Consider the following 23,974-nt stretch of genomic DNA (forward strand, 5'->3'; position numbering starts at 1 on the left):
TTTGGGGACGACATTTCCACAATGGCCTGTATTTTAGCAGGATCGACTTCGATGCCCCTCTTCGTCACTAGATATCCAAGGAACTTTCCCGACGTGACACCGAACGTACATTTTTATGGATTCACTTTCATGATGTGCTTCCTCATGGCGTCGAAGATGTATCTCAAGTTTTGATGGTGGTCTTTGCGCAGCTTACTCTTGACAAGCATATCTTAAACATAAACTTCTAGAGTGTTCCCAATCCATGGTTTTAAGATAGCATCAACCATTCTCTGGTATGTTTCCCCTGCGTTTCTCAGTCCGAAGGGCATCCGTGTATAACAATAGAGGTCGTGCGGGGTGTAGAACGTTGTATGTTGTTGATCTTCTTCTGCCAGAGCTACCTGGTTATAATCAGAGTATCCATCCATAAATGACAGTTCTTCGTATCCTTCGACAACTTCCACGAATTGGTCGATGCTCGGGAGTGGATAACTGTCCTTTTGGCACGCTTGGTTGAGGTTGGTGAGGTTGATACATATCCTTACTCCTCCGTTCTTCTTTGGTACGATGACCATGTTCGAAATACAGGTCGGGTACTTCACTTCCTTAATGAAACCTGCCTCCAGTAGCTTACGAAGCTCTTTCTCGATCGCCTGGTGGTACTCTGGTGCAACTTTTCGTACCTTCTGTCTGAATGGGGTCGTTCCTGGCTTTATGCGAAACTCGTGTTGGATTATCTTCGTATCGATTCCTGGCATGTCTCCTAGTTTCCATGCGAAGATGTCTGCATACTTCGTTAGCAGCTCAGTTAAGGCCATTTCTCGTTCCTTGTCCATCAGAGTACATATCCGGATCATCTTCGGGTTTTCTTGGGTCCTTATATTGATCTCCTTCTTGGGTTCTACAGGTTTCAATGTAGGCTTTGGTTCCCTCAGGAGAGGGACGTTCTTTAATTGATATTTGGTAGGCTCTTCAGCCCCCTTAGATGTGGAGGTACCTGCCTCGGTATTTAGAACGATGTTTTCCTTTGTCAAACATTTTCCTGAGATTTCTTAGAGATAAAGTTCAATCATTTTGTCCTTTGCAGCCGCTTTGTTTTTGCTTCTTCGGGACTTCCGTTGCTCATCTTGTTCGTTGTTGATTTGGTTCTGCAAAGCTTGGCATTCTCGAGCGATGACCTGATCTCCCTTAATTTCCATTACCCCTTCGGGTGTCGGGAATCTAAGTTATTGGTGATACGTTGCTGCTACTCCTTTAAGTTTGTGAACCTATCTTTGTCTGATGATGGCATTGTATGGATAAGGAGCATCTACCACGCTGAACCGAGTCTCAACCTTCATTGGTCCTGCTTTTACTTCTAACATTATGTACCCTAGAGGCTTCTTAGGTAGACTGTTGAATCCATATATGGTATAATAAGAGGACATTAGTTGTTCTTCATTCAATTCATCACTTTGAATGTATCGTAAAAGAGATCGTTGACGGAGCTTCCACCATCGATCATGATCTTCTTGACGTTATGAGAACTAGTGGATCGTTATGTTCCTCCATGTCTTCTTCGATATCCTCCGCGTCAAATGTTATTGGTGCGTTCATCCATTCCTCGTGCTCATCAACTTCGACCCCGTCGATCTTGTACAATTCATAGTAGTCCTCCAATTGCTTTCTTAATCTCTTTCCTATTTGGGCAGTTAGAGAGGGTTCGTTGGATTCAGAACAGGAAATGGTATTGAGTGTTCGGTTTCCCTCAGGTAGCTGGACTTGCTTGCTTCATTTTGACCTGTTATCGGCTTCTTCTTTCTGAACGTACTGTTTGAGGTCATCGACGTCAATTAGTTTCTGGATCATTCTCTTGAGGTTCTTGCACTTTTCGGTTTGGTGCCCGTTGAAGCAGTGGTACTCACAGTAGTCCCTAGACTTCTCGGACCGTGGTTGTTGCTTTCCTTTGGACCAAGGCCACTCTAAGTTTTCTCGATCGTTAATCTCCCTTAGGATGCGAGTGTAGTTGGTGTTAAGCTTCGTGAAGACTTGGTCTTCGAATTTTCGATCATCACGTTGTCGATCGTTCCTTCGTCCTCTTCTATCTTCGTAGGGGCGTTCCGCTGAATTACCCCTTATGGATCCGCTGGCTTGTTCCGCTGAGTTGGTCCGATGAGATCTCTATGTTTGGGCCCTTGGATTTTCTCACTGAATTTCTTCCAAACGGGCGTGTTTCTCGATGATGACTCAAAGATATCCTTCGGTTGTGGGTACATTTCCATGGATCTCGACAAACAGCGGGCTCATCCTATCTAATCCCCATTTATAACAGTTGATGGTGACCACCGGATCCACATTCCCTATTGCTTAGCAGATTCTGCACCATCTATATGTATACTCTGTGATGGTTTCTTTGTACGCGACTGCCAACGAGAAAAGCTTGTCCATTCCTATGTTGACGGCCTTGTTGTACATGTAAGTTCTCAGGAATTTCTCGGTGAGATGGTTGTAAGAGTCGATGGAGTTTGGCGGTAGGTTATCGAACCAGGATAGTGCTGACCCTTTCAGACTTGAAGGGAAGTATCTGCAGAGGACCACGTCGTCTTGATACCATCGAGCCAACATACGATTATAGTACCGAAGGTGGGCCGCAGGGTCGCTGGATCCATCGTAACATTCAAATGCTGGTATGGGGCACTTCTGGGGGATGATAGCTTTGGCTAGGTGTGGAGTTAGTGGTGTGGTGCTGGCTTCCGTCATTACTTCTTCTAGTCTTCCCCCTCCTTGTCTCTCTTTCAGTTTCTTGATTTCAGCCATCATCTCAGCACGAAGGTCCTCTATTGCCCGTTGGTGATCCTATCTTCCTGTGGATCGTCCAGCTCTTCGGTTTTCGCTGTCGAAGTAATCCGAATCTTCTGGATAAAATATGGACCGTACAATCTACTCTCTATGGAAGGCCTCCTATCCAATGGTTCCGGATTGTTGGAATGAGTTACGATGATTCTTCGGTCACGGTTGGGCTTCGGTGCCTTTGAATTCGCTTCGTCATGTTGGCGCGCCGCTCCTATGCTTTGGGCGATCCTATCCTTGAGATCATGCTTTTCTCGAGCCATCAACGCCACTACATCCGCGTATACCCTCTTGTTCTTCTTTAACTCTTCGAGCTCGACCATCAGTTGGGGGGCATGGTTCGATCCTTGGTCTGGGGTTCCAGTTCGCACCTGCCCTCCAATGGCCATTGTGTGACCTTCGTCCACTGTATGGATTAGAGGGGGGAGCGGGTCGGTCGCTACTATTTGAAGATCCACGCGTGGGGGTGCTGGCTGGTTCAATATCAACAAATGTTGAGTGACTGGAAGAGGTTGGTTTTGGTCGTTTGTTTGCGGCATTCCGAAGGCCGGTTGGTGCATCGTTGATTCTGCAAACCCTTCCCGTTGTTCGTGAATTCGGGTAGCTGCCATCGTCTTTGCCGCATCGGCTTTGGCTGCTGCAGCTTTGAGGGTCGCTACGGTTACGAAATTAGCATCCAATGGTGAGGTTATATCCGTGGCATCTTTCTTATGGTTGTCTACCTTCGATTTCTTGGCTTTTTGCTTGCTGCGGGTCACAACTGGGGTAGTCCTTGGTGTTTCTTTTGACGAGGCTTTGGTTTTGCCCACCTCCTTCGTTTTCTCCATCTTTAACTTTCTGCAAAAATAAGACATATTCGAAGAAACAGAATCCACGTTGATTTTGTTAGCAAAGTTTGTTCAAATAAAGGGTGTAGGCCTCACTGTGCATTTAAAAGTTTTCAACGTTTTCAGGGGAAAATGTAGATCTGACCATTGTAAACATAGATCTGCTGATAGGTTTAAAAATACTTTGTGAAAAATAACAAGTCCACGGGTTTTATATATGAACGCATAGTCTCCGCGTATGTTTTGTTAGAAAATACATAAGGACAATGAAAACTTAAATGAAAGGTTTTGTCATGGAAATCACATTGCCCGCGAGGAAAAATATGGATCTGAAAAGGAAAACACAGATCTAGAGTGCCTTTTTCAAAAGTATACGCTGATCTAATAGGAAACATAGATCCATAAGGTTTTTTCAAAAAAAAGGGGATGAGCTATTTTAAATGTGTGCTGCCCGAAACACTATTATAGGGGGGAATAGCGCTGAGAGCCAAAAAGTAAATCATAGGGAAAGATAAATCTTTTACCGGGACTAGAATCCCTGTTTCAAGCACCAGATTGTGAACACAGAAATAACGACGGTACTTTCATGTCCACAAACAATATACGCAATCATAATAAAAATGACATAACGATAGTGATACGATTGGGGTCGTGCAAAAAAGCAAGAGGAGCTCTGAGCTTGGGGGCTCATCCTTGCTCTTCTCACCAGATACATAGTGATAGTGTGAAAGACACATAATATAAAGGTTACGAAGACTATAAAGTGCAGAATATTAACAAGACGAGATTTACGTGGTTTAGCACTAAGGCCTACGTTCACGGGAGTTGGTGTTTCACTATGTATTTAGAGATTACAAACAGAGTCAAATGACTTTGAGTGAGGAACGAATCTATGGAAAGAAATGGACTCATACTTACTTTTACAGTTTCTCTCTCCTAAGCTTTTCTTCTTTCTAACTAAAAAATGGTCGACCTCTCTCTCTTAGTGGATAGGGGTATTTATAGGCTTCCTTGATGGGCCCCTCCTCTGTAGGCAACTATGTCCTTATCATCTCGATTTCGGTGCCGACCCCGATGGTGTCTTCGGTCTCGTACTATGGCTCCACCAGTAATGTGAAATAACGAGGGGTCGCCTCCTTCTCCTCCACTGGATAACTAACACGTACCCTATGCTCATAGTATTGAATACGGGTGGCTGGGTGTTCTGCATGCGCCAGACAGGTGTCTGCCGCCCCCATCACATCCTTGTCAGTGAGGCCCATCCTCGCCGTTGATCTTGGGTTGTCCTCGGGATGGAGTAAAATAGACCTTTGGGTGTCCCTCAGTACTTCGCGGTGCTCCGTCCCTTTGGTGCTCCTTGACTCTCCATCGTGGGATCAACATGTTGATGAGTATATGGGATGTTGCATGTCTTTGGCGTGTCGGAACGTGGCATCCTATCTTGATGCCCAAGTGTTGTATGACTACCACGTGTCATCCTCCTACACGTGGCGGATGATAAACTATGTGCACACAACTCTACCAAAATCGAGGAATCCATCCTGAGCACTCTGAATTTCATCGGCACCCTTAATGTGAAATAAGTTTTTGTACGTATAGCATTGGTTAATCCATAGTACCATAATTGACATTGATATTATAAAACACAAGAAGGGACTTTTGAGCATAATTTATCAAGTGAGAGTTGGAAAAGTCTGCATCTTTATGTACTGAGTTGCATAAATACTTACCGACGCTGCTAAATCTGATTAAGTCTTTATATTATTTTAGCTTAACCATTTTTGGCTGATCAGATTTTTCTAATTTTGAAAGACATAAAATAAATAACAAACATAATATAAAGTAACACCCAAAAATAATTTAATCAAATGCAAAATTTAGTTATTTATTAGTTTTCTAAAACCCATGAAAACAAAGAAAAAAAATAATTACTTTACAGAATACCAAAGTTTCTCTTATTGGGCAAATCCTAATCTCGTTGCTCCGAGTTTCCTTTTGTGGATGGATTCTCGGACCGTTCACTAGTGGATTGGATGCGGCTGCAACTTTTAGGATTCAACGGATTTTGGGTTGGATGCGGATGCACTCTTAAAAATCCGTTGGACAGCCGCATCTGTTAGATTTAAAATACTTATTAAATTTTTATAATATATGATGTTTATTATGTGTTCTCAATAGTCCACCATATAGTCGATTTATAATTTTCATCATTTTCTTCCATCAAACTTGTAGGGCTTCAAACGCAAAATTAAGTCATATTCTTCTCTTTTTATTCCTTGATCGGTCATTATTCAAGTCATTTTTGTTAGCCTTACTCTTTTAGTTTCAATTATAAATGAGATCGATTAGATCATCCGCATCCAATCCGTTCATCCATTTATTGGATGCATATCCATTAGATGTTGGATTGGATGCGGATGCGGATGCGAAATTTGAAATCCGTCATCTATTGAATTGGATGCGGATGAGGCAAAAATCGTCTCATGCTCATCCCTAGTGGCAGGTCTGCATCACCTGTTAGTGAGCTTGGTTATTAGTAAAGTCTTCAATCAATTAAGTTTTATATGGGTTGATAATGAAAGTGGGATACTATCTCTTTACTTCCTAGGCTAAAAATAAAATTCAAGTAAATATGCATACCTGTTTTTGTGTGTGGTTATTGGTCAAGTTGAGGGACGAGCTACAACCACACTTAGCTCTTCATAGGCCCTTCCCTGGTTGAGAGTGGACTTTTCGGTGTACATATTCTGAAGAATTCATTAGTTTTAGGTGTGTAATGGTTGTTTAATGTTTATTACATTCAAATTCAAATTAAAAAGTAAAACTTGGAATGCAATTTGTTATCCATTTAAATAGAGTGTTGTTAGTAGCAGGGAGAAAATGGATACGAAAAGGATAATGGGTGGGAATTTAAATTTTGATGAGAGGGATTGACTTTATAAAAACTACTGAAAACGTCGATATTACCCATAAAAGGAAATGCTCATATACGTCTTCTTCCTTTTGATGCTCTCTCTGCTCAAGGAATCGAGGACACACATAAATTATTCGGCTATATATTGTGTATTGTTTATTTCTGAGGTTACATAGGATTATATATTATGGTTAGAAGTAACAAATTATGTAAGAACCTTATAGAAGGGGATTATGTATGTTGTATTTGTTATGGAATGAATATGTGTGTTTGAGAGATTTTCTCGCAGAGCTTGATTTTAATCTAACTTATTCATTGGAGGTTTTAGGAGTTACCCTCGAAGTAAACTTGTGAGAAATTCTCACGAAGCACTTAACAATTAGTACCTAGAATAAGGTTATTGCAAGATCTTGTAGGTCATATTTCAAACCATAAGGTAAAGGAAAAGAAATTGAGTTTGAAGGTTTGGAGTATATCTTGTTTGGTAATTTCAAGATTCATTGAGATTTATCTTGTTTCTTTCTGAAGAGTTTCTTAAAATAATAATACGCTGTTAAGCAATAGTTCAAAAAAATTCGTTATACTTGTTTTAATTTACAAAGCACTTTATTAAATAAATCTCCGATTTTAACTTGATTTTGATCCGGAGCATTCAAGGTTATTTGTTATTGTTCTAACGAGATCAATATATTTAACTTTATTGATCAAAGCAAAAATTTGGGAAAAAGCTCATTTTAAAAGAAAGTTTAACACTAATGAAGGATTTTAAAAAAAAAACTCGTGAAATTAATTAATGGGGGATTTTGAATGAGAAATTTACCTTACAACGCGAAGAATAAAAACCGAATGAATCAAGTAAGCTTCTGGCATAAATTTTCACATGTATTTGTAACTATTTTACCAGATCTTGCTGGGGGCGTTCGTTGACAAAAAATGATTTTAGCACTGTTGACTACATAATGTTGAACACTGAAAATGTCCATACATGTGCTTCTGAACTTCATTAACCCTTATCATGTTATAATATGAAGATCTTCATATCCGCGATTCATTAACACCGGAAATGTCTATGTTCTTGACCTAATGCGGGAGGGGGGCAAGGCAAATGTTCTTTATGATGAATCAAACAGTAAGAGCAGAAATATTTACCTATACAATCCAAGCAGAAATGTCAATTCCTAGAATTGAACATGGTTTCAAAGTGGTTGTTTTATTCTTTTCGAACGTTGAATTTTTATTTGGGTTTATTATTTGTATATATTTGCGGTTTTTTGATGTAGTTTTTACAAGTGGTAAGAAAGATTCGATTCTCGGACTTTTATGAAGATTTGGTTTAAGATTAACTAAGAAAATACTAAGACAAACTAATTAAATTTTGATTTTTGGTTACCAAGGAGAGAAGATTCTAGGGTATTGGATTCCACTACTTCTAATATTTGTAAAACTCAATAATAGTTTCTTTGACAAAATACTCAGACTTTACTCAAAACAATTTCGATCCCAATCTCATGCTTTGGAAAATATAACGCTACATGCTCTTTTTATGACTTTCGTCGCTATTCTAAGGCCTAATTTTCCTTCGCTTATAAAAGAACGGTATCAAAACTACCCAAAACAGTTTTCACGAAGCATATAAAGAAGAGAAATTTTTTTAATAATTTAAAAAGCACGAAATTGGAGTATTTTTGTCAAAGAAAATAATTACTAAAAATTAGGCATCAAAAATGGCTTCTTCCAAAACCCTAGACAAGAAACTTAGCTACTCATGAATCGAGAAGTGGAGAAAACTTGATTAATCATTGTATTACAAATAATTAAAAATCTGCTTACAATGATTTCCAGTCGCCAAAGGCGTTTAGCCAGGAAGCTGTTACAATAGCTCAGTTGGGAAATATCTACTGCAACCAAAAGTGGATATGATACACTGATTTTATGGTTGAATAAAAAACTGCTACTGCAACTGTTTTGAACGGCTTATGTTCTTCGTGTTCTTGGTTGAGCAGCAGCAGGAAGAATTTTTCTAACCTCTCTTTTCTCGACTCTAAGCCTATATTTCTTTCCCAAAGTCTATGTAACCTCTCTACAGCTCCCAACACCTCTTTATATACGCAACAACCTCATAAATCCCGAGAATCTCTTGCTTTTTCCTCCTCCGAAAGTCACCGGATTTTATCTCCAAGTTACGGGATTATCTTCCTCTACCTTCCATGTTTGTACGTCTTCGATTCAGTACTCCTTCCAAATATAGATTGCGAAACAGTTATAGAAGATATCTTCCCTTTTTTTCACTCGACTAAAATAAAACCCGAGTATTTCCATTCCCCTGTTTTAAATAACTGCCACAAATAAGATGATTCGACCCCATTTTTATCTCCCAAAACACGTCAACTACCTATAAATAAGGTAATCAACCATATTCCCGTGTTTAACTCTTCCAAAAATACCACCAAAAACTCGTGATACTCTGTATTCTTGTTTACGTGAGATAATGTGAAAACTTGATCTTTCTTTGATTAAAACCCATATACCCGTCCTGTTTTAATAAAATAGGCCCAATCCGAGTCATATCCAACACAAAATCCACGAAGACTTCTCCCAAACTCATTACAAAATGCTTCACAGGTGCAGCTGAAATTTCCCGCCAATAGTTGTTTTAAACCGCGAAGAAGATGTTCATCTTAATCTCGTCGTTCCAGGCAATTCTAGACAAAACGATCCACCTTACCAGCTCTGTTAGATTAAACCAAGCCTCCCCAATTAATTTCAGCCATTTAATCTCTTCAGAACACATTGAAATCTTTAACCCTAATTCTGCCGGTTTGAAAAACCAGTTTTCCCGCCAAAACTTGAATTACAAATTGTTGAAGATGACTGCCCCTTATCCAGTCTGGGTGTATCTTTATTAAATCGGAGTTCAAACACCACTTTTCGAATTCTTCCACCAACAACAGCCGTCTCTTACCTCTCAGATCCATTTATTTTCTTCAATTTCTTTACATCACTAAAGTTGCCATGCTTTTCAGACATAAATTTCATCACTAAAGCCGACATGCTTTTCAGATAGAGATGAAGAATAAACGCAAATAATGAAAAATAATTCGGCTCCAACAGTAATTGCACATGAAATGACACTTTAGCTCTTTTAAGCGACGATTCTTCTTCTTTTGCTCTAAAGTACCTAAAACTCAAAATTAAACATAAAAGACATAATTTACAAGAAAACTTAGCAAAGAGAGCATAAACAATAAATAAATATCAAGGTGTTTTAGACACCTATCAAATTACCCCACACTTATACTTTGCTAGTCCTCGAGCAAATCAAACTAAACTAATTTTAAAACATACAACTCCATCTCATTGAGGATACGGTCACACTTAGCACGTATACCAAGCCTTTAAATCCCTAGGTGCCCCTAGTGGCCGATTTATAGTCTCGGGAGGGTTTACAAGAGGTGTGCCCACAAAACCTTTATTCCAAACCTAGCTATCTGTGAAGAACTCAGGAATGACACTAAAAAATCTCTTTGGTTGGCATACTGTCAATGATCACAAGAGAAAGTACCCTGATGCGAATCATATTCATATATATATATATATATATATATATATATATATATATATATATATAAGTTACAGAGTTCTATTCAGATAGTCTCATTATGGACATCAATAATCAGAATCACACAAATGAATAGATTAAGAAGATGGATTATAGAGATAGATAGTTCAAAACAATGTTGTCTAAGGTGAACGGTGTTTCTCATATCTGTCTGAAGGCCTCCGCCAAGATGAACCTATGAATCCTAATGGATTGAGATACTGGTCTGGACTAATATCAACACTGCTGGCATATACAAGGGAACCATCAGTCGATTTTATTGCAGAATAATAAACTTTTCATTTTTTTTAACTGCATGATTTGATCTTTTGGATCCAAGGCATGCTTCTTGTCAACAGATTACATGATAGTTCCCATGGATCCTGCATTCCACGCTTGTTTAGGTGACGGAGACAGGGAAAACACACACATATTGCTAACCTAATGTTAATCATTTTTTTTGTTTTTTGAACTCTGATTGGTCTGGTCTATTTATTTTTTAGTAACTCAATCACTCTATTCCATCCGACAGTGGTAACAATTCGATGTATGGTCCCCACCAAATCACTTAAAGAAACATACAATTTTTCAAATAAAATAAAATAAAATAAAATAAGAATGTAGTGTGATGATTTCATTCTAACACCTGAACTCTGTCTTTTTGTGAATAAACTCTGTTATTGGGTTCCTTAACTCCTACAACCAAGATGTTTCCATCCACTTAGATTGGTTAGTGTCATCCTGATTTCGCACAATTTTGTTTTTGGCTCCGGAGTTATTATTTTTTTTTATATATATTTTTTTTATTAAAAACTAACTAAAAGTTTTTCCCTCACCCCCAAACTTAAATCTAACATTGTCCTCAATGTTTCAAATTAAAGTGGAGTACCAAAAATATAAGTAACAAGAGGAATAAAGAGGTAAGTCAGAAAGATAGTACCTGGATGAAGCGTGGCAATCCTTCTATGGGAGCAAGAAAAAATAAAAACAAAAAGAAAACCAATATACAACAATAGGATGGGTTGCCTCCCATAAAGCGCTAAGTTTAGTGTCTTCAGTCAGACTTTGTTACCCGTTAAAATTCCTGGTAGATAGGATCCCTCAGCTCCGATTCTTCTATTGCATGACTATGTAACTCCAAGAATGGTTTCAACCGTTGACCGTTAACCTTGAAAGTGTCTTCGTTCTTAGAATTTTCAATTTCAACTGCACCATGAAGAAAAACAATTTTGACAAAGTATGGTCCGGACCACCGAGACCTCAATTGACCAAAGAAAAGATGTAGACGAGAATTGTAAAGGAGAACCTTTTTACCTGGTTCAAATGTCTTTCGAATAATCGATTTATCATGAAATATTTTTGTTTTCTCCTTGTAAATTTTCGCACTCTGGTAAGGATCATTACGAATTTCTTCTAACTCATTGATTTGCAGTCTACAGTGATCACCAGCAGTATATAGGTCAAAGTTTAGTTGTTTAATGACCCAATAAGCTCGGTGTTCTAATTCAACAAGCAAGTGGCAGGCTTTACCGATGACAAGTCTTTATGGAGACATCCCTAATGGAGTCATCAAAGCGGTTCGGTTAGCCCACAAATCTTCTACTAAGCGCAAAAACCAATCCTTTAGGGTAGGGTTTATGGTCTTCTCTAATATCTGTTGTATTTTCCTATTAGACACTTCTACTTGGCCACAAGTTTGTGGGTGGTAAGGTGTGGAAACCTTATGGGTAATGGAGTATTTCTTCATGAGCGTCTCAAAAGACCAGTTACAAAAATGGGAACATACATCACTAATGATTGCTCTAGGAATACCAAATCGATAGAAAATATTGTCTCTAACAAACTTGATCACAACATGGCGATCATTTGTCTTGGTATCGATTGCTTCTACCCACTTAGACACATAGTCCACAACTAATAAGATGTAAAAGTTTTGATAGGAATTGACAAAAGGACCCATAAAATCTATACCCCACACATCAAATATTTCTATTATGAGTATATGACTAAGTGACATCATATTACGTCGGGTCATCTTTCCTAACTTTTGACATCTATCACAACTTTGAGAAAATAGGTGGGAGTCCTTAAACAGGGTTGTCCACTTTTTATAAAGACCGGATCGTAAAAGCTTCGCAATTGTTTTCTTAGAACTAAAGTGACCCCCCACAAGCTCCAGAACAGAAAGTCAGGACACTGGAGATTTCGTTGTCAGGAATACAACGACGGATGATCTGATCAGGGAAATATTTGAATAAGTATAGATCATCCCAGAAAAAGTATTTAACCCCAGACAAGAATTTAGCTTTATCCTGTTTAGACCAATGGTCGGGCATTTGACCAGTTACCAGATAATTGACAATGTCATCAAACCAGGGTAACACAGAGATGGAAAATAACTGTTCGTCAGGGAACGTGTCATCGATCGGTCTCTCATCATCTCTAGACTCATCTAGGATACGTGATAAATGGTCATCTACTACATTTTTCAGACCCTTTCTTATCACGAATATCTAGAGTAAATTCTTGGAATAACAATACCCATATAATCAGCCGGGGTTTAGAGTCCTTCTTTGAAAGAAGATATTTGAGTGCGGCATGATCAGAATAGACAATGACCTTAGACCCTAGGAGATATGATCTAAATTTCTCCAAAGCAAAAACGATGGCTAACATTTCTTTCTCAGTGGTTGTATAGTTTAACTGGGCATCGTTTAGGGTCCTACTACCATAATAAATCACACTAAGTGCTTTATCACGTCGTTGGCCAAGGACAGCACCAACCACATAATCGGACGCATCACACATGAGTTCAAATGGGAGGTTCCGATCGGGTGGTTGGATGATAAGGGCACAAGTCAATAATGATTTAAGCTTCTCAAAAGCTGTAACATATGCTTCATCAAATACAAAGGCATTATCTTTAGCAAGTTGGATCGACAGGGGTAAAGCAATCTTGCTAAAATCTTTGATGAAACGACGATCTTTAATCCAGCATGGCCAAGAAAATATCTAACATTTGTTATATTCTTAGGTGGTCTTAATTTTGAAATTAGTTCAACCTTGGCTATATCAACTTCTATTCCCTTAGAGGACACCACATGTCCTAACACTATTCCAGATTTAACCATAAAATAACACTTTTCCCAATTAAGTACTAAGTTCTTTTCTTTACAACGTTCTAGAACTAGTGTAAGGTGGTGCAAGCATTCATCGAAACAGGATCCAAAAACCGAAAAATTATCCATAAAGACCTCGAGAAATCGCTCAACCCTGTCCGAAAAGATACTTAGCGTGCAACGTTGGAATGTTGCGGGTGCATTACACAACCCAAAAGGCATACGCCTGTAAGAAAAAGTACCAAATGGACCTGTGAAGGTCGCTTTCTCGTGGTCCTCCGGTGCTATAGGGATTTGGTTATAACCAGAGTATCCATCTAGAAAACAATAATGGCTATGGCCAGCTAATCTTTCTAACATCTGGTCGATGAATGGTAGAGGAAAGTGGTATTTCCTAGTTGTTGAGTTCAACTTAAGGTAGTCTATGCAAACTCTCCACCCGGTAGTAACACGGGTAGGGATCAATTCATTATTCTCATTGGCAACTACAGTAATCCCAGACTTCTTTGGGACAACCTGGACAGGACTGACCCATTTACTACCAGAGATGGGGTATATGATACACGCATCTAATAACTTGAGCACCTCAGTGCGGACAACTTCCTTCATATTAGGATTTAAACGTCTTTGCATTTCTCTTGAAGTTTTGTCACCCTCTTCTAGATAGATATGGTGCATACAATCAGCAGGACTAATTCCTTTCAAATTTGCTATAGTCCGCCCTATTGCGGTCTTGTGCTCTTGGAGAACACTAACTAGTCTACTTTCCTGATCGGGATCTAAGTCAGAGGAAATTATGGAAGGAAGAGTATTCTCATTACCAAGAAATACATATTTCAGTGTATCTGGTAGCGGCTTTAATTCAAGGGTGGGGTGCCTTAAATGAAGATGGGAGGGGTTTATCTATGGTCGGCGGAAGAGGTTATGGTTTACGCTGCCATTTTCCATAATTCATTACTGGCGCAGAGTCTAACAACCCATTAACTTCTTTAAAATGACTATCCTCATCATAGTAGGTTCCAAAGTGTGCCAACCAGGCCTCTAAAGGATCGCTAACACTATTAGTGGTAAAGATATTCTCGACTAGAGAGTTAATCATGCATATAGACTCATAGTGTTCAGGGTCCGGTGGGGCTTGTAACTCCTTAAATACGTTCACCGAGATTTTCTAATTCACACAGGAAAATTCTACTAGGCCAGTTTGACAATGTGTGACTGCATTTGCAGTGGCTAGAAAAGGACGACCTAGGATGATTGGGGTATTGATATCTTGACTAGAGACAGGTTCAGTGTCTAAAATTACAAAGTCAACTGGATAGATAAAGTTTTCTACCTGAACCAAAACGTCTTCATATAATTCCACGTGGGATTTTGACTGACCTATCGGCTAACTGTAATGTTATCCTAGTTGGTTTCATCTCACCTAGTGCAAGTTGTTCATATACCGAGAATGGTAAAAGATTCACACTAGCCCCAAGATCTAAGAGAGCATTTTCTATCTTTTGGCTACCTATGACACATGTGACAGTAGGACAACCAGGATCTTTAAATTTGACTGGGTACTTTTGTGAGATTATGGAACTAACTTGTTGGGTGAAAAATGCTTTCTTATGGACATTCACGTCTCTCTTGACAGTGCACATCTCTTTTAGGAACTTGGTCAAAGCCGGTACATGTTTTACTGCATCTAATAAAGGAAGGTTGATCTTAACTTGCTTAAAGATATCAAGGATTTCAGCATATGTACTAGGCTTTTTTTAGCGAGTCTCTGAGGAAATGGTGTGGGTGATATGTACACTCTCTCAGGGATATCTTCCCCACTTGGACTCTTAGCACTCCCAGGCCCATTAAGGTCTTTAGACGAAGTTTGGTCAACCTCATTCTCTTTTTCAGCCGGACTTTTTTCCTTAGGTGGTTCTACCGAGTTCTCTAGAGTTTTACCACTCTTAAGGGTGATAGCTGCTTTGATATGTTCATTGTGGTTAGAACTACCCGACCCATTAACCTGGTTAACTCCTTTCAAATTTGGATTTGATTGGCTAGGAAATTTCTCGTTTCCCCTATCATTTAACCTATTTGAAAGTTGACTTATCTGAGTCTCTATGTTGGAAATAGATCGGTCACTATTTTGTTGGTTACATTGAACTTCATCGAACCTCTGTCCTAATAGTTTAAAATTTTGGGTAGTCTCGGCATTATTTTGGGCACTACCTTCAATAAAGAGTCTTAGAGTTTCCTCTAGAGAAGACACCTTTTGTTCAACTGGGCTCGGTTTTTGGGCTTGAGGTTGGTTCCTAGGAAAGCATGGTAGTGGGTTGATAGATCGGTTACCTTGATGGGCACCTTTAGACCACGAAAAATTAAGGTTATGTATCCAACCAGGGTTATAGGTGTTAGAGTATGGGTGAAACTTGGTTCGACCCTCGTATTTTCATACCACCATGTAGGACACTAACCTGGTCACGGGTAGTTTCGCTAGGGTAAAACAGGGGGCACTGAGGTCCAGTATGACTTTGGTCACCACAAATGGTACATGGATAGGTTCTGGGTTCACTGTTACAGCTCATAGTCTGTTTGGACCCTTGGTACATCTCTAAGGCTTCTAGGCGCCTAAGGATATCTGACCCATTATCAACTCTATTGACCCTATGGGTATGGTTCCTAGTTATTTCGGGCTCCCTCATTGAAGCCCATTGAAGAGTCCTTTCAGCTAATTCGATGAATTCGTCAAAACATTCATCTGGGTCTTGATGGGCAAATTCTCCACTACTCATTGTTTCTACCTGCATTCGGGTTTCACTATCAAGGCCCTCATATAAGATTTGGGCCATGTGGGATTTCTCAAAACCATGGTGCGGGCATTAGTATAACAACTTACTAAACCTTTCTATGTAATCATGTAGGCTCTCACCTATTTTCTGCTTAAATTTTTGGATAGACTTCCTAACAGCAGCAGTCTTGTGATGTATGTAGAACTTCTTAACAAAGGCCTCTATAAGGCCATCCCAGGTGGTGATTGTTTTAGAGAGAATCAAATGGTACCACTCATTGGCTCTCTCTTCTAGGGAAAAAGGAAACAAACGTAACCTAAGCACATCTTTAAGGACATTCGGGTAACTCATTGTGTCACGGATCATTTCAAAGTCCCTGACGTGGGTATACGGGTTTTCATTCTCTATTCCCATAAATTTACGCAGCATGCCAAATGACTCAGGTTTAATATCAAACTTAACAGTAGTGGCCGGTAAAACAACCCCAGGTTCACGTATCACTCTAGACGGGTTCAAACGGTCCCTAAGAGTTTTGGTTGGTGGGACCTCTTCATCCTTTTTATTAACCATTTAGGAAAAAATAGAAGTATTACCTAGATCCGTGTAACGGGTAGGACTCAAATTAAAAAGTTCGTTTTTCTCAAGTGTATTTCCTACTCGTTTCCAATGACGCATACACAAGCAAGCATATTATTGTTCAGCAAGAAAATCGTGCACATGCAAATGCAGGGTTTACTAAATTAGGTAAGCTTGGGCTACCTCAGCAAAATATACCTAAAGGTACGAGGCTGAGGCTTGTGGAATTTTGGATGGTAACTCCCATAAGGCCCAAGGCACGGGTTCAACGTACTTTTCCACAGGTTTCCTAAATTCGGTAATTCTGACGATGCAGTATGATGTGTGCAACATGTTTTTTTTTTAATAAAAATAAAATAAACTAGATATACAGACAACGGAAATAAAACCTAAAAAATAATAAAATTTGGGTTTTTTACTTACCTCTTTTGATAGGCAATTCAACAATAAATATAGAATATTACCTGCACAAAAAAAAAACAAAAAAAACACCCAAGTAAAATCAAAGAAAGTAAAATTAAATAAAATAAAATAAAACAAAAACTAAACTAAAAATAAAAAAATAAAATAAAAATCTAAAACCTAACCTAAAGGCAAGTCCCGTCGGCAGCGCCAAAAACTGATGTAGTTTTTACAAGTGGTAAGAAAGATTCGATTATCGATACTAAGGGATGAAAGCGTCAAGGCCATCAATATAACAAGGGTATACGAGCCTTCGATTACTCCACAACAATCCTTTGCTACCAATCGTGAAGACGATGTAGGGGAGGATATTGCTGACGATGACGTTGGTGAAGATATCAACAACGATTTCGACGAAGAAGATATTTTATCAAGAGCAAATCAAGACGAAGATTTCACCAACGAAGAAGACTGGAGAATCGAAATCCAGTTGTTCCTCGAAGAAGGAATTCTACCTGCATACCTGAAGCAAGCTCGAAAGATACATTCGAAGGCAGGTAGATACGATCTTCGGGACGACATCCTTTACAAGAAGTCTTTCCTCGGACCATTATTACGATGCTTATCCAGGAAAGAGGGCCAACATATCCTGAACGACATCCATTACGGTGACACAGGCAACCACAGCGGAATGAGGTCACTAACCGACATAGCTAAGATGCAAGGATATTACTGGACAACGATGATACGAGATGTAGCCAGGAAAGAGGGCCAACATGTCTAGAAGATGTGAATAATGTCAGGGTTTTTCTAAAATAATCCACTCCCCAGCAACAAAACTAAATTCCGTAGACAACCCATGACCATTTTCAAAATGGGGGATAGATATTGTTGGACCCCTGATCGAAGGGTCAGGGAAAAGACGATTCCTGATTGTAGCCACGGATTACTTTAGCAAGTGGGTAGAGGCCAAGACTCTGGACAGGATCAGAGATGTAGACGTGTTCACATTCATCTTTCTAAACATCATTTGCAGGTTCAGCATTCCCGCAGAAATTGTCTCAGACAATGGTAAGCAACTACAAGGAAAGAATATATATATATGCTCTTCGATACTTTCAAGATCAGGAAGAACAAATCAACCCCCATCTACCCCCAAAGTGACGGACAGGATGAAGCCATGAACAAGACTCTGGCTCTCATCCTCAAGAAATCGTTAGATGAACACAAGGGTCGATGGTGTGAACAGCTGCATAATGCGCTATGGGCATACCGAACCACACGCAGATCCACCACCGGTGAATCTCCGTTCCTCCTTACTTATGGAGACGAAGCTGTTATTCCAACGGAAATCATCATGCCAACCACGAAGACCGAATCTTGGGAGAAAAACCTACAACGGATATGATGTTGGAAAGGCTCGATGACCTGGAAGAACGAAGGGAGACAGCGTTACAACGAATGGAGAATTACCAACGAAGGTTGTCCAGGGAGTACAACAAGAAATTTAAGCTTAGAAACTTCGTAGAAGGGAAGTATGTGCTAAGAACTATACCGCAATATCAAAACGAGAGAAAAAATGGGGCAAGTTAGCACCAACATGGGGTGGGACATTTATCATACATGACATCGCGGGGAACGGATCCTACTACCTGCGTAATCTGAAAGGAGAAGTCCCCAGGAACCCTTAGAATGCAAAATACCTCACGACATACTACCCATGAAGCAATGCAGTTATGCACCTGCATGAAGAATACCAGAAGAAGAAGAAGAAGCTGGCGTACCCGCTTGACATGTTTATATCTCCGGTGGAGGAGTAGAAGACCTCACCTTATCAATCAAACAAGATTTTTGAAAAAAAAAACGAATACTGGGGAAAGTAACCATATACAATCTCTCGGGACTCCCCTATCAGCGTCTATAAGTGTAGGACCATGTGGAATGCTTCCAGGAGAAAGAGATACCCAGCCAATCAATAAGAAAGCGGTTCAGCAGAATGAATGCATGTAAATATTTCAATAACGCATTACATATCCGGGAACGTTTCACCAACCCGCACCGTCTGACGATCCTCTAGCCAAGGGTTAGCCAGCGGCGTGACAGGTCCAAAGTCAATAACGAAGGTTCCTATCTTCGTTATTGCCATCAAAAACTTTCTATTACCCTGCTTAATTCATTTTTCAATAACTGAATTTACTCGCTATCTAAATAAATGAACTAACAATTCAGATAAAACAGAATTGTACATATCCAAACAAACGATGATCCATTCCATAAAAGTTGATTACAAGTTCGGGGAACTGAGCAAGAAACACAAAAGATACATCAAAAAATATACCGCAGCCAAGTAATCCGAGAAGCTTGGTGAGTCTTCTCATTCCGAAGCCATGTTAACTCTCGGATATCGACCACTGAAGATAGGGCCGGGAGACTCAGACATCATACTAAGAAGATGAAAGAGAGATACTAAGAGAAGTGTAAGGACGAAGACGAACCTTTAGAAGACGAAGCGTCTTTACGAGCCTTCTCTAGCTCACTACGAATGAGAGCAAATTCAAGACGAAGTTTCTCTTCGGAAGCACCAAGCCTCTCTTTCCCCTTTAGACGATTCTTCAACTCTAATATCTCTTTGTCTTTAGCAGCGATGAGAGCCTCAACAGAAGTCAGCTCCTCCTCCCTATGGCGCAACTTACCCTCCATCTTAAGAGCCTTCGCCTTGAAAAACTGATACAAGGTGTGGTTCCAGTGATCGCTCCTCACCAGCTGCATAAGAAACGACCACATAAAAATCACTAGGAAAAGGACACCAGATCCCTCAACTTGGTATCTACGATCACCTACCTCGAGGAAACGCTGTTCAGGATAACCATACTGATACCCATCAGCTATAGACATCATTTGAGCAATAGAAGAAGGAGGATCGACCAAAATACTAGACGAGGTAGCTCCCAAATCTTTCTCCCAGGCCTCAGCAACTTCATCAGGAGACGCTAGCTGCATTCTCTGACGGGTGAAGGCATCAGAATCCTTCTCACCAGGAATCAAGGGGGTAGGGTTGGGCACGCACATTAAGTTTTTCTTCATCAACCAGTCAAAGGTTGCATCATCCCCATCACGCATCGCAGCCTTCTCGAAACTATCAGAAGATGCACTAGCAGGGACCCCATCACCAGCAGCGGTTCCCTGGCTAAAAAAATTCTTCCGGGCCTCAGCCTCCCTAGTATCACGAGCCTCGGCATCTTCACCATCGGAGCCGTTGTCCTCCTCATCCACCTTCTCCTCTTCGTCGGATACCCTTTCACCTTCCCCACTTGCAAGGACATCCCATTCATCATTTGGTGAGAGTATAGAAAACTCAGCAGCCATTCCCATGTCAACAGTGATATCGACTGCACCCCCAGCGGAATAAATTTTACCAAAGGAGAACTCTTGGTTAACAACGGTCTCTTGAGGATCAATATTCGCGGTTGGAGGATTGCTCGCCCCATCCTTTCGGAATCAAGTCCTCGCCATCATTCTTACCATCAAAGTTCTTGTCACCTTCGTGACTAGTAGCTCCATCAATGTTCTCACCATCCTCGTGGCCAGTAGGAGAAGTATCCACACGTTCTTCATCATCGGTAACATCCTCATCGGAATTTTATTCATCATTCGCAGGACTATTAACCTCAGGAATTTATGTCTCCTCTTCACCAACGGTAGAAGACTGAGTGGGGCTAATCTTTTTCTTCTTCGAATCCTGAAACAAATACATGATCAATCTTTGATTCCAGGGGAAAGCACACATTAAGCATGCATTAAGTATATGGAATCATACCTTGACAGTGGTAGTACTCTTTGAAGGAAGAACTGCATCAGAACTCCCCTCTTCATCTGCCTCAGCAACATCAACAGCGTAGTCAAAGTTCATACCAGTAAAGTTTAGCCACCAAGGGAAGAAATCACCATAGCGAGAGGGAGCACCATCTAGAGGCTAGCTGTCAGGGGTAAGGCGTCATCCATGGGGACCAGGCACCCAACCATGAGCCAAAGGGACAATGATCTCAAGAGGAGTCGCGTGCTACTCATAGTCGTAATCACGTTTGAGGCGTTCATTCTTTGGAAAAGGCTTTGGATTTTCAGGGACGTAGCGAAGCTTCGAGTCACTTACTTCACTTAGAATACGAACCTCACCCTGAGAAGCTACCATTGTGCGAAGACCGACGTTCCATGGCTTCCCGTTTCTGCCATTTACATAATCCCCAAAATAGGCATTGAAGTTTTCAGGAGTGTACCAGTTCTTCTCCGCATGATTAGGAGTATAACAGTCATCATCATTTCACCATGGCTACGAAGATAGCACTCTTTAAGTGTCCGAAGATAATTCCCACTCAATTGGACTATTGAGCGACAGTGGGTATGAGAGGTAGAACCTTCGCGACGTGCCAAGACGTCGTAGTAGAAAGAATCACTTGATTTATATAAGGGCAACATAAGCCCTGCCTCGAAGGCCCCCACGGTCGTTAAAAGATGGAAGGCGTCGTACTTGTAGTTCATGATCATGTCATAAGTAAGATCATCCCCTTTGTTATAGAACTTAACATCAAAAGCTTCAAGACTATGCTTCTCCTTAAAAACTTCAAGATCGACGTGGCTGTAAGTCACCTTTTTATTCTTCTTCGAAACCAAGATGCTTCAGATAACTAGAGCGGACTCGGAAGACGCGGGCATTGCCAACGATGGTTTCTCTGGAGGACTCACCTCCGAAGACTTTCTTTTAATTACAACATTCCTTGACAAGTCCGCTTTCGATGCAACCCCTTTCGAAGAAGGATCCTTCACCAAGGCAGGGGTTTGTATAACCTTGGGTTTTTGAGAAGGCACTGTAATAGAGGGAACAACAGTACGAAGAGGTTGGACATTCAACGGCTCCGAACACTGAGAAGAAGGGTTCGATGAAGGACGGTTAACATCATAACGAGAACCTCTGGTCGGATCTTCCTTTTTCTAAGAAGAAACCCTAGGATCCGACGAAGATGAGTCTTGAAGGCACGAGGGTCAGGCTGAGAAGATCGGGATTGACCACTCCTCAACGGAGATTTATCAGGACTTTTAGATGGAGGGTGTCTATAAGGACTCGATGGAGGAGTATTATAAGGCACACGAGGACGATCCGTCATACCTGCAACGGGCACGAAGATGAAACGAAGGTCAGACTGTGAGTTCAACAGAGATCAATCAGAACTATGATCATCGCAAACAAAAACACCTCTATATCAAGTACTTCATCACATTGAAAGGACCAGCAACCCTAGATTTTGCGATAAAAAACAGGGGAAAGTATATATATTGTCATGTGAATTGTTTTTTTTATCACAAACCCTAGGATCACGACATAAGAAGAAACAGAAATGAAAACATACAGACACAAGAGAATAACTTACTGGAAATCAATGACAGAAGAACAACGAATATCCGCACAAGAAGATACCGCGGAAGACCCAACCTGACTTCACAACCGAGGATGAATAACATCAGTAGAAAGGAAAGATTTAATCGAAAAAATCCACTAATAAGAACACCAAACCTGAACCAGAGGCGTTACAAATGAGCGAAAGTGATCTGTGAGAACCTAATGAACAACGATAGCAACAGAAGGAAGTGAAAAGTTCTATCAGCTTCAACTTGAAGCAATATCGGCTGGAGTTAAGAACAAAAGAAAAGAAAAGAAGAATGAAGAGGTTCAGAGAAGAGAATGAAGAGTTTCTTGAACTGACAAGAGAATGAAGGGAATAAAATTTATTTCACTAGCAGCCTCTCTCCTATTTATAATCCAAGAGAAGTAACCGTCCCATGTTTCAAGAAGAAGTTATTTCTAGAAGTGGGAAACGTGCCCTAAAATATAGGGGAAGTTATTGCGAGAAGATGAGGAGACTGTGAAGAAAATTTTCTTCATACTTTGACCAACTTCAAATTAAGAAGAAAATGGGCAAATTGTATACACATAGTTTATCATCCGCCACGTGTAGGAGGGATGACACGTGGAAGTTATACAACACTTTTGGGCATCAAGATTGGATGCCACATTCCGACACGCCAAAGACATGCAGCATCCCATCTACTCATCAACATGGTGATCCCACGATGGAGAGTCAAGGAGCACCAAAGGGACGGAGCACCGCGAAGTACTGAGGAACACCCAAAGGTCTACTTTACTCCATCCCGAGGACAACCCAAGATCAACGGCGAGGATGAGCCTCACTGACAAGGATGTGATGGGGGCGGCAGACAACTGTCTGGCGCATGTAGAACACCCAGCCACCTGCATTTAATACTATGAGCATAGGGTACGTGTCAGTTACCTAGTGGAGGAGAAGGAGGCGACCCATCGTTATTTCACATTACCGGTGGAGCCATCGTACGAGAACGAAGACACCATCGGGGTCGGCACCGAAATCGAGACGATAAGGACATAGCTGCCTACAGAGTAGGGCCCCATCAAGGAAGCCTATAAATACCCTCTCCACTAAGAGAGAGAGGTCGACCATTTTTTAGTTTGAGAGAAGAAAAGATTAGGAGAGAGAAACTGTAAGAGTAAGTATGAGTCCATTTCCTTCCCTAGCTTCGTTCCTCACTCAAAATCATTTGACTCTATTTGTAATCTCTAAATACATAGTGAAACACCAATTCCCGTGAACGTAGACCTTAGTGCTGAACCACGTAAATCTGCGTCTTGTTAATATTTTGCACTTTATAATCTTCGTAACCTTTATATTATGTCTTTCACACTATCACTGTGTATCTCGTGAGAAGAGCAAGGATGAGCCCCCAATCTCAGAGCTCCTCTTGCTGTCTTGCACGATCCCAGTCGTATCACTATTGTTATGTCATTTTTATTATGATTGCGAACATTGTTTGTGGACACGAAAGTACCTTTTGTTATTTCTGTGTTCACAAGAGCAATTACCACAAACTGC

General features: G+C 40.4%; 1 protein-coding gene across 1 annotated transcript; it reads right to left on the minus strand.

Annotated features, from left to right (window-relative positions):
* Positions 1–12,303: 12,303 nt before the first annotated feature.
* On the minus strand, positions 12,304–16,043 carry LOC113280346. Its single transcript, XM_026528985.1, has 7 exons — positions 15,707–16,043; positions 15,068–15,612; positions 14,693–14,984; positions 14,203–14,352; positions 13,405–14,048; positions 12,770–13,162; positions 12,304–12,663 (listed from the first exon to the last, which is right to left on the minus strand). Exons 1-7 carry the CDS (start codon positions 16,041–16,043, stop codon positions 12,304–12,306), a joined length of 2,721 nt encoding a protein of 906 aa, XP_026384770.1.
* Between the last annotated feature and the right edge of the window lie 7,931 nt (positions 16,044–23,974).

The sequence above is a fragment of the Papaver somniferum genome, chromosome 5, assembly GCF_003573695.1.
Source record: "Papaver somniferum cultivar HN1 chromosome 5, ASM357369v1, whole genome shotgun sequence".
Classification (NCBI taxonomy): Eukaryota; Viridiplantae; Streptophyta; class Magnoliopsida; order Ranunculales; family Papaveraceae; genus Papaver; species Papaver somniferum.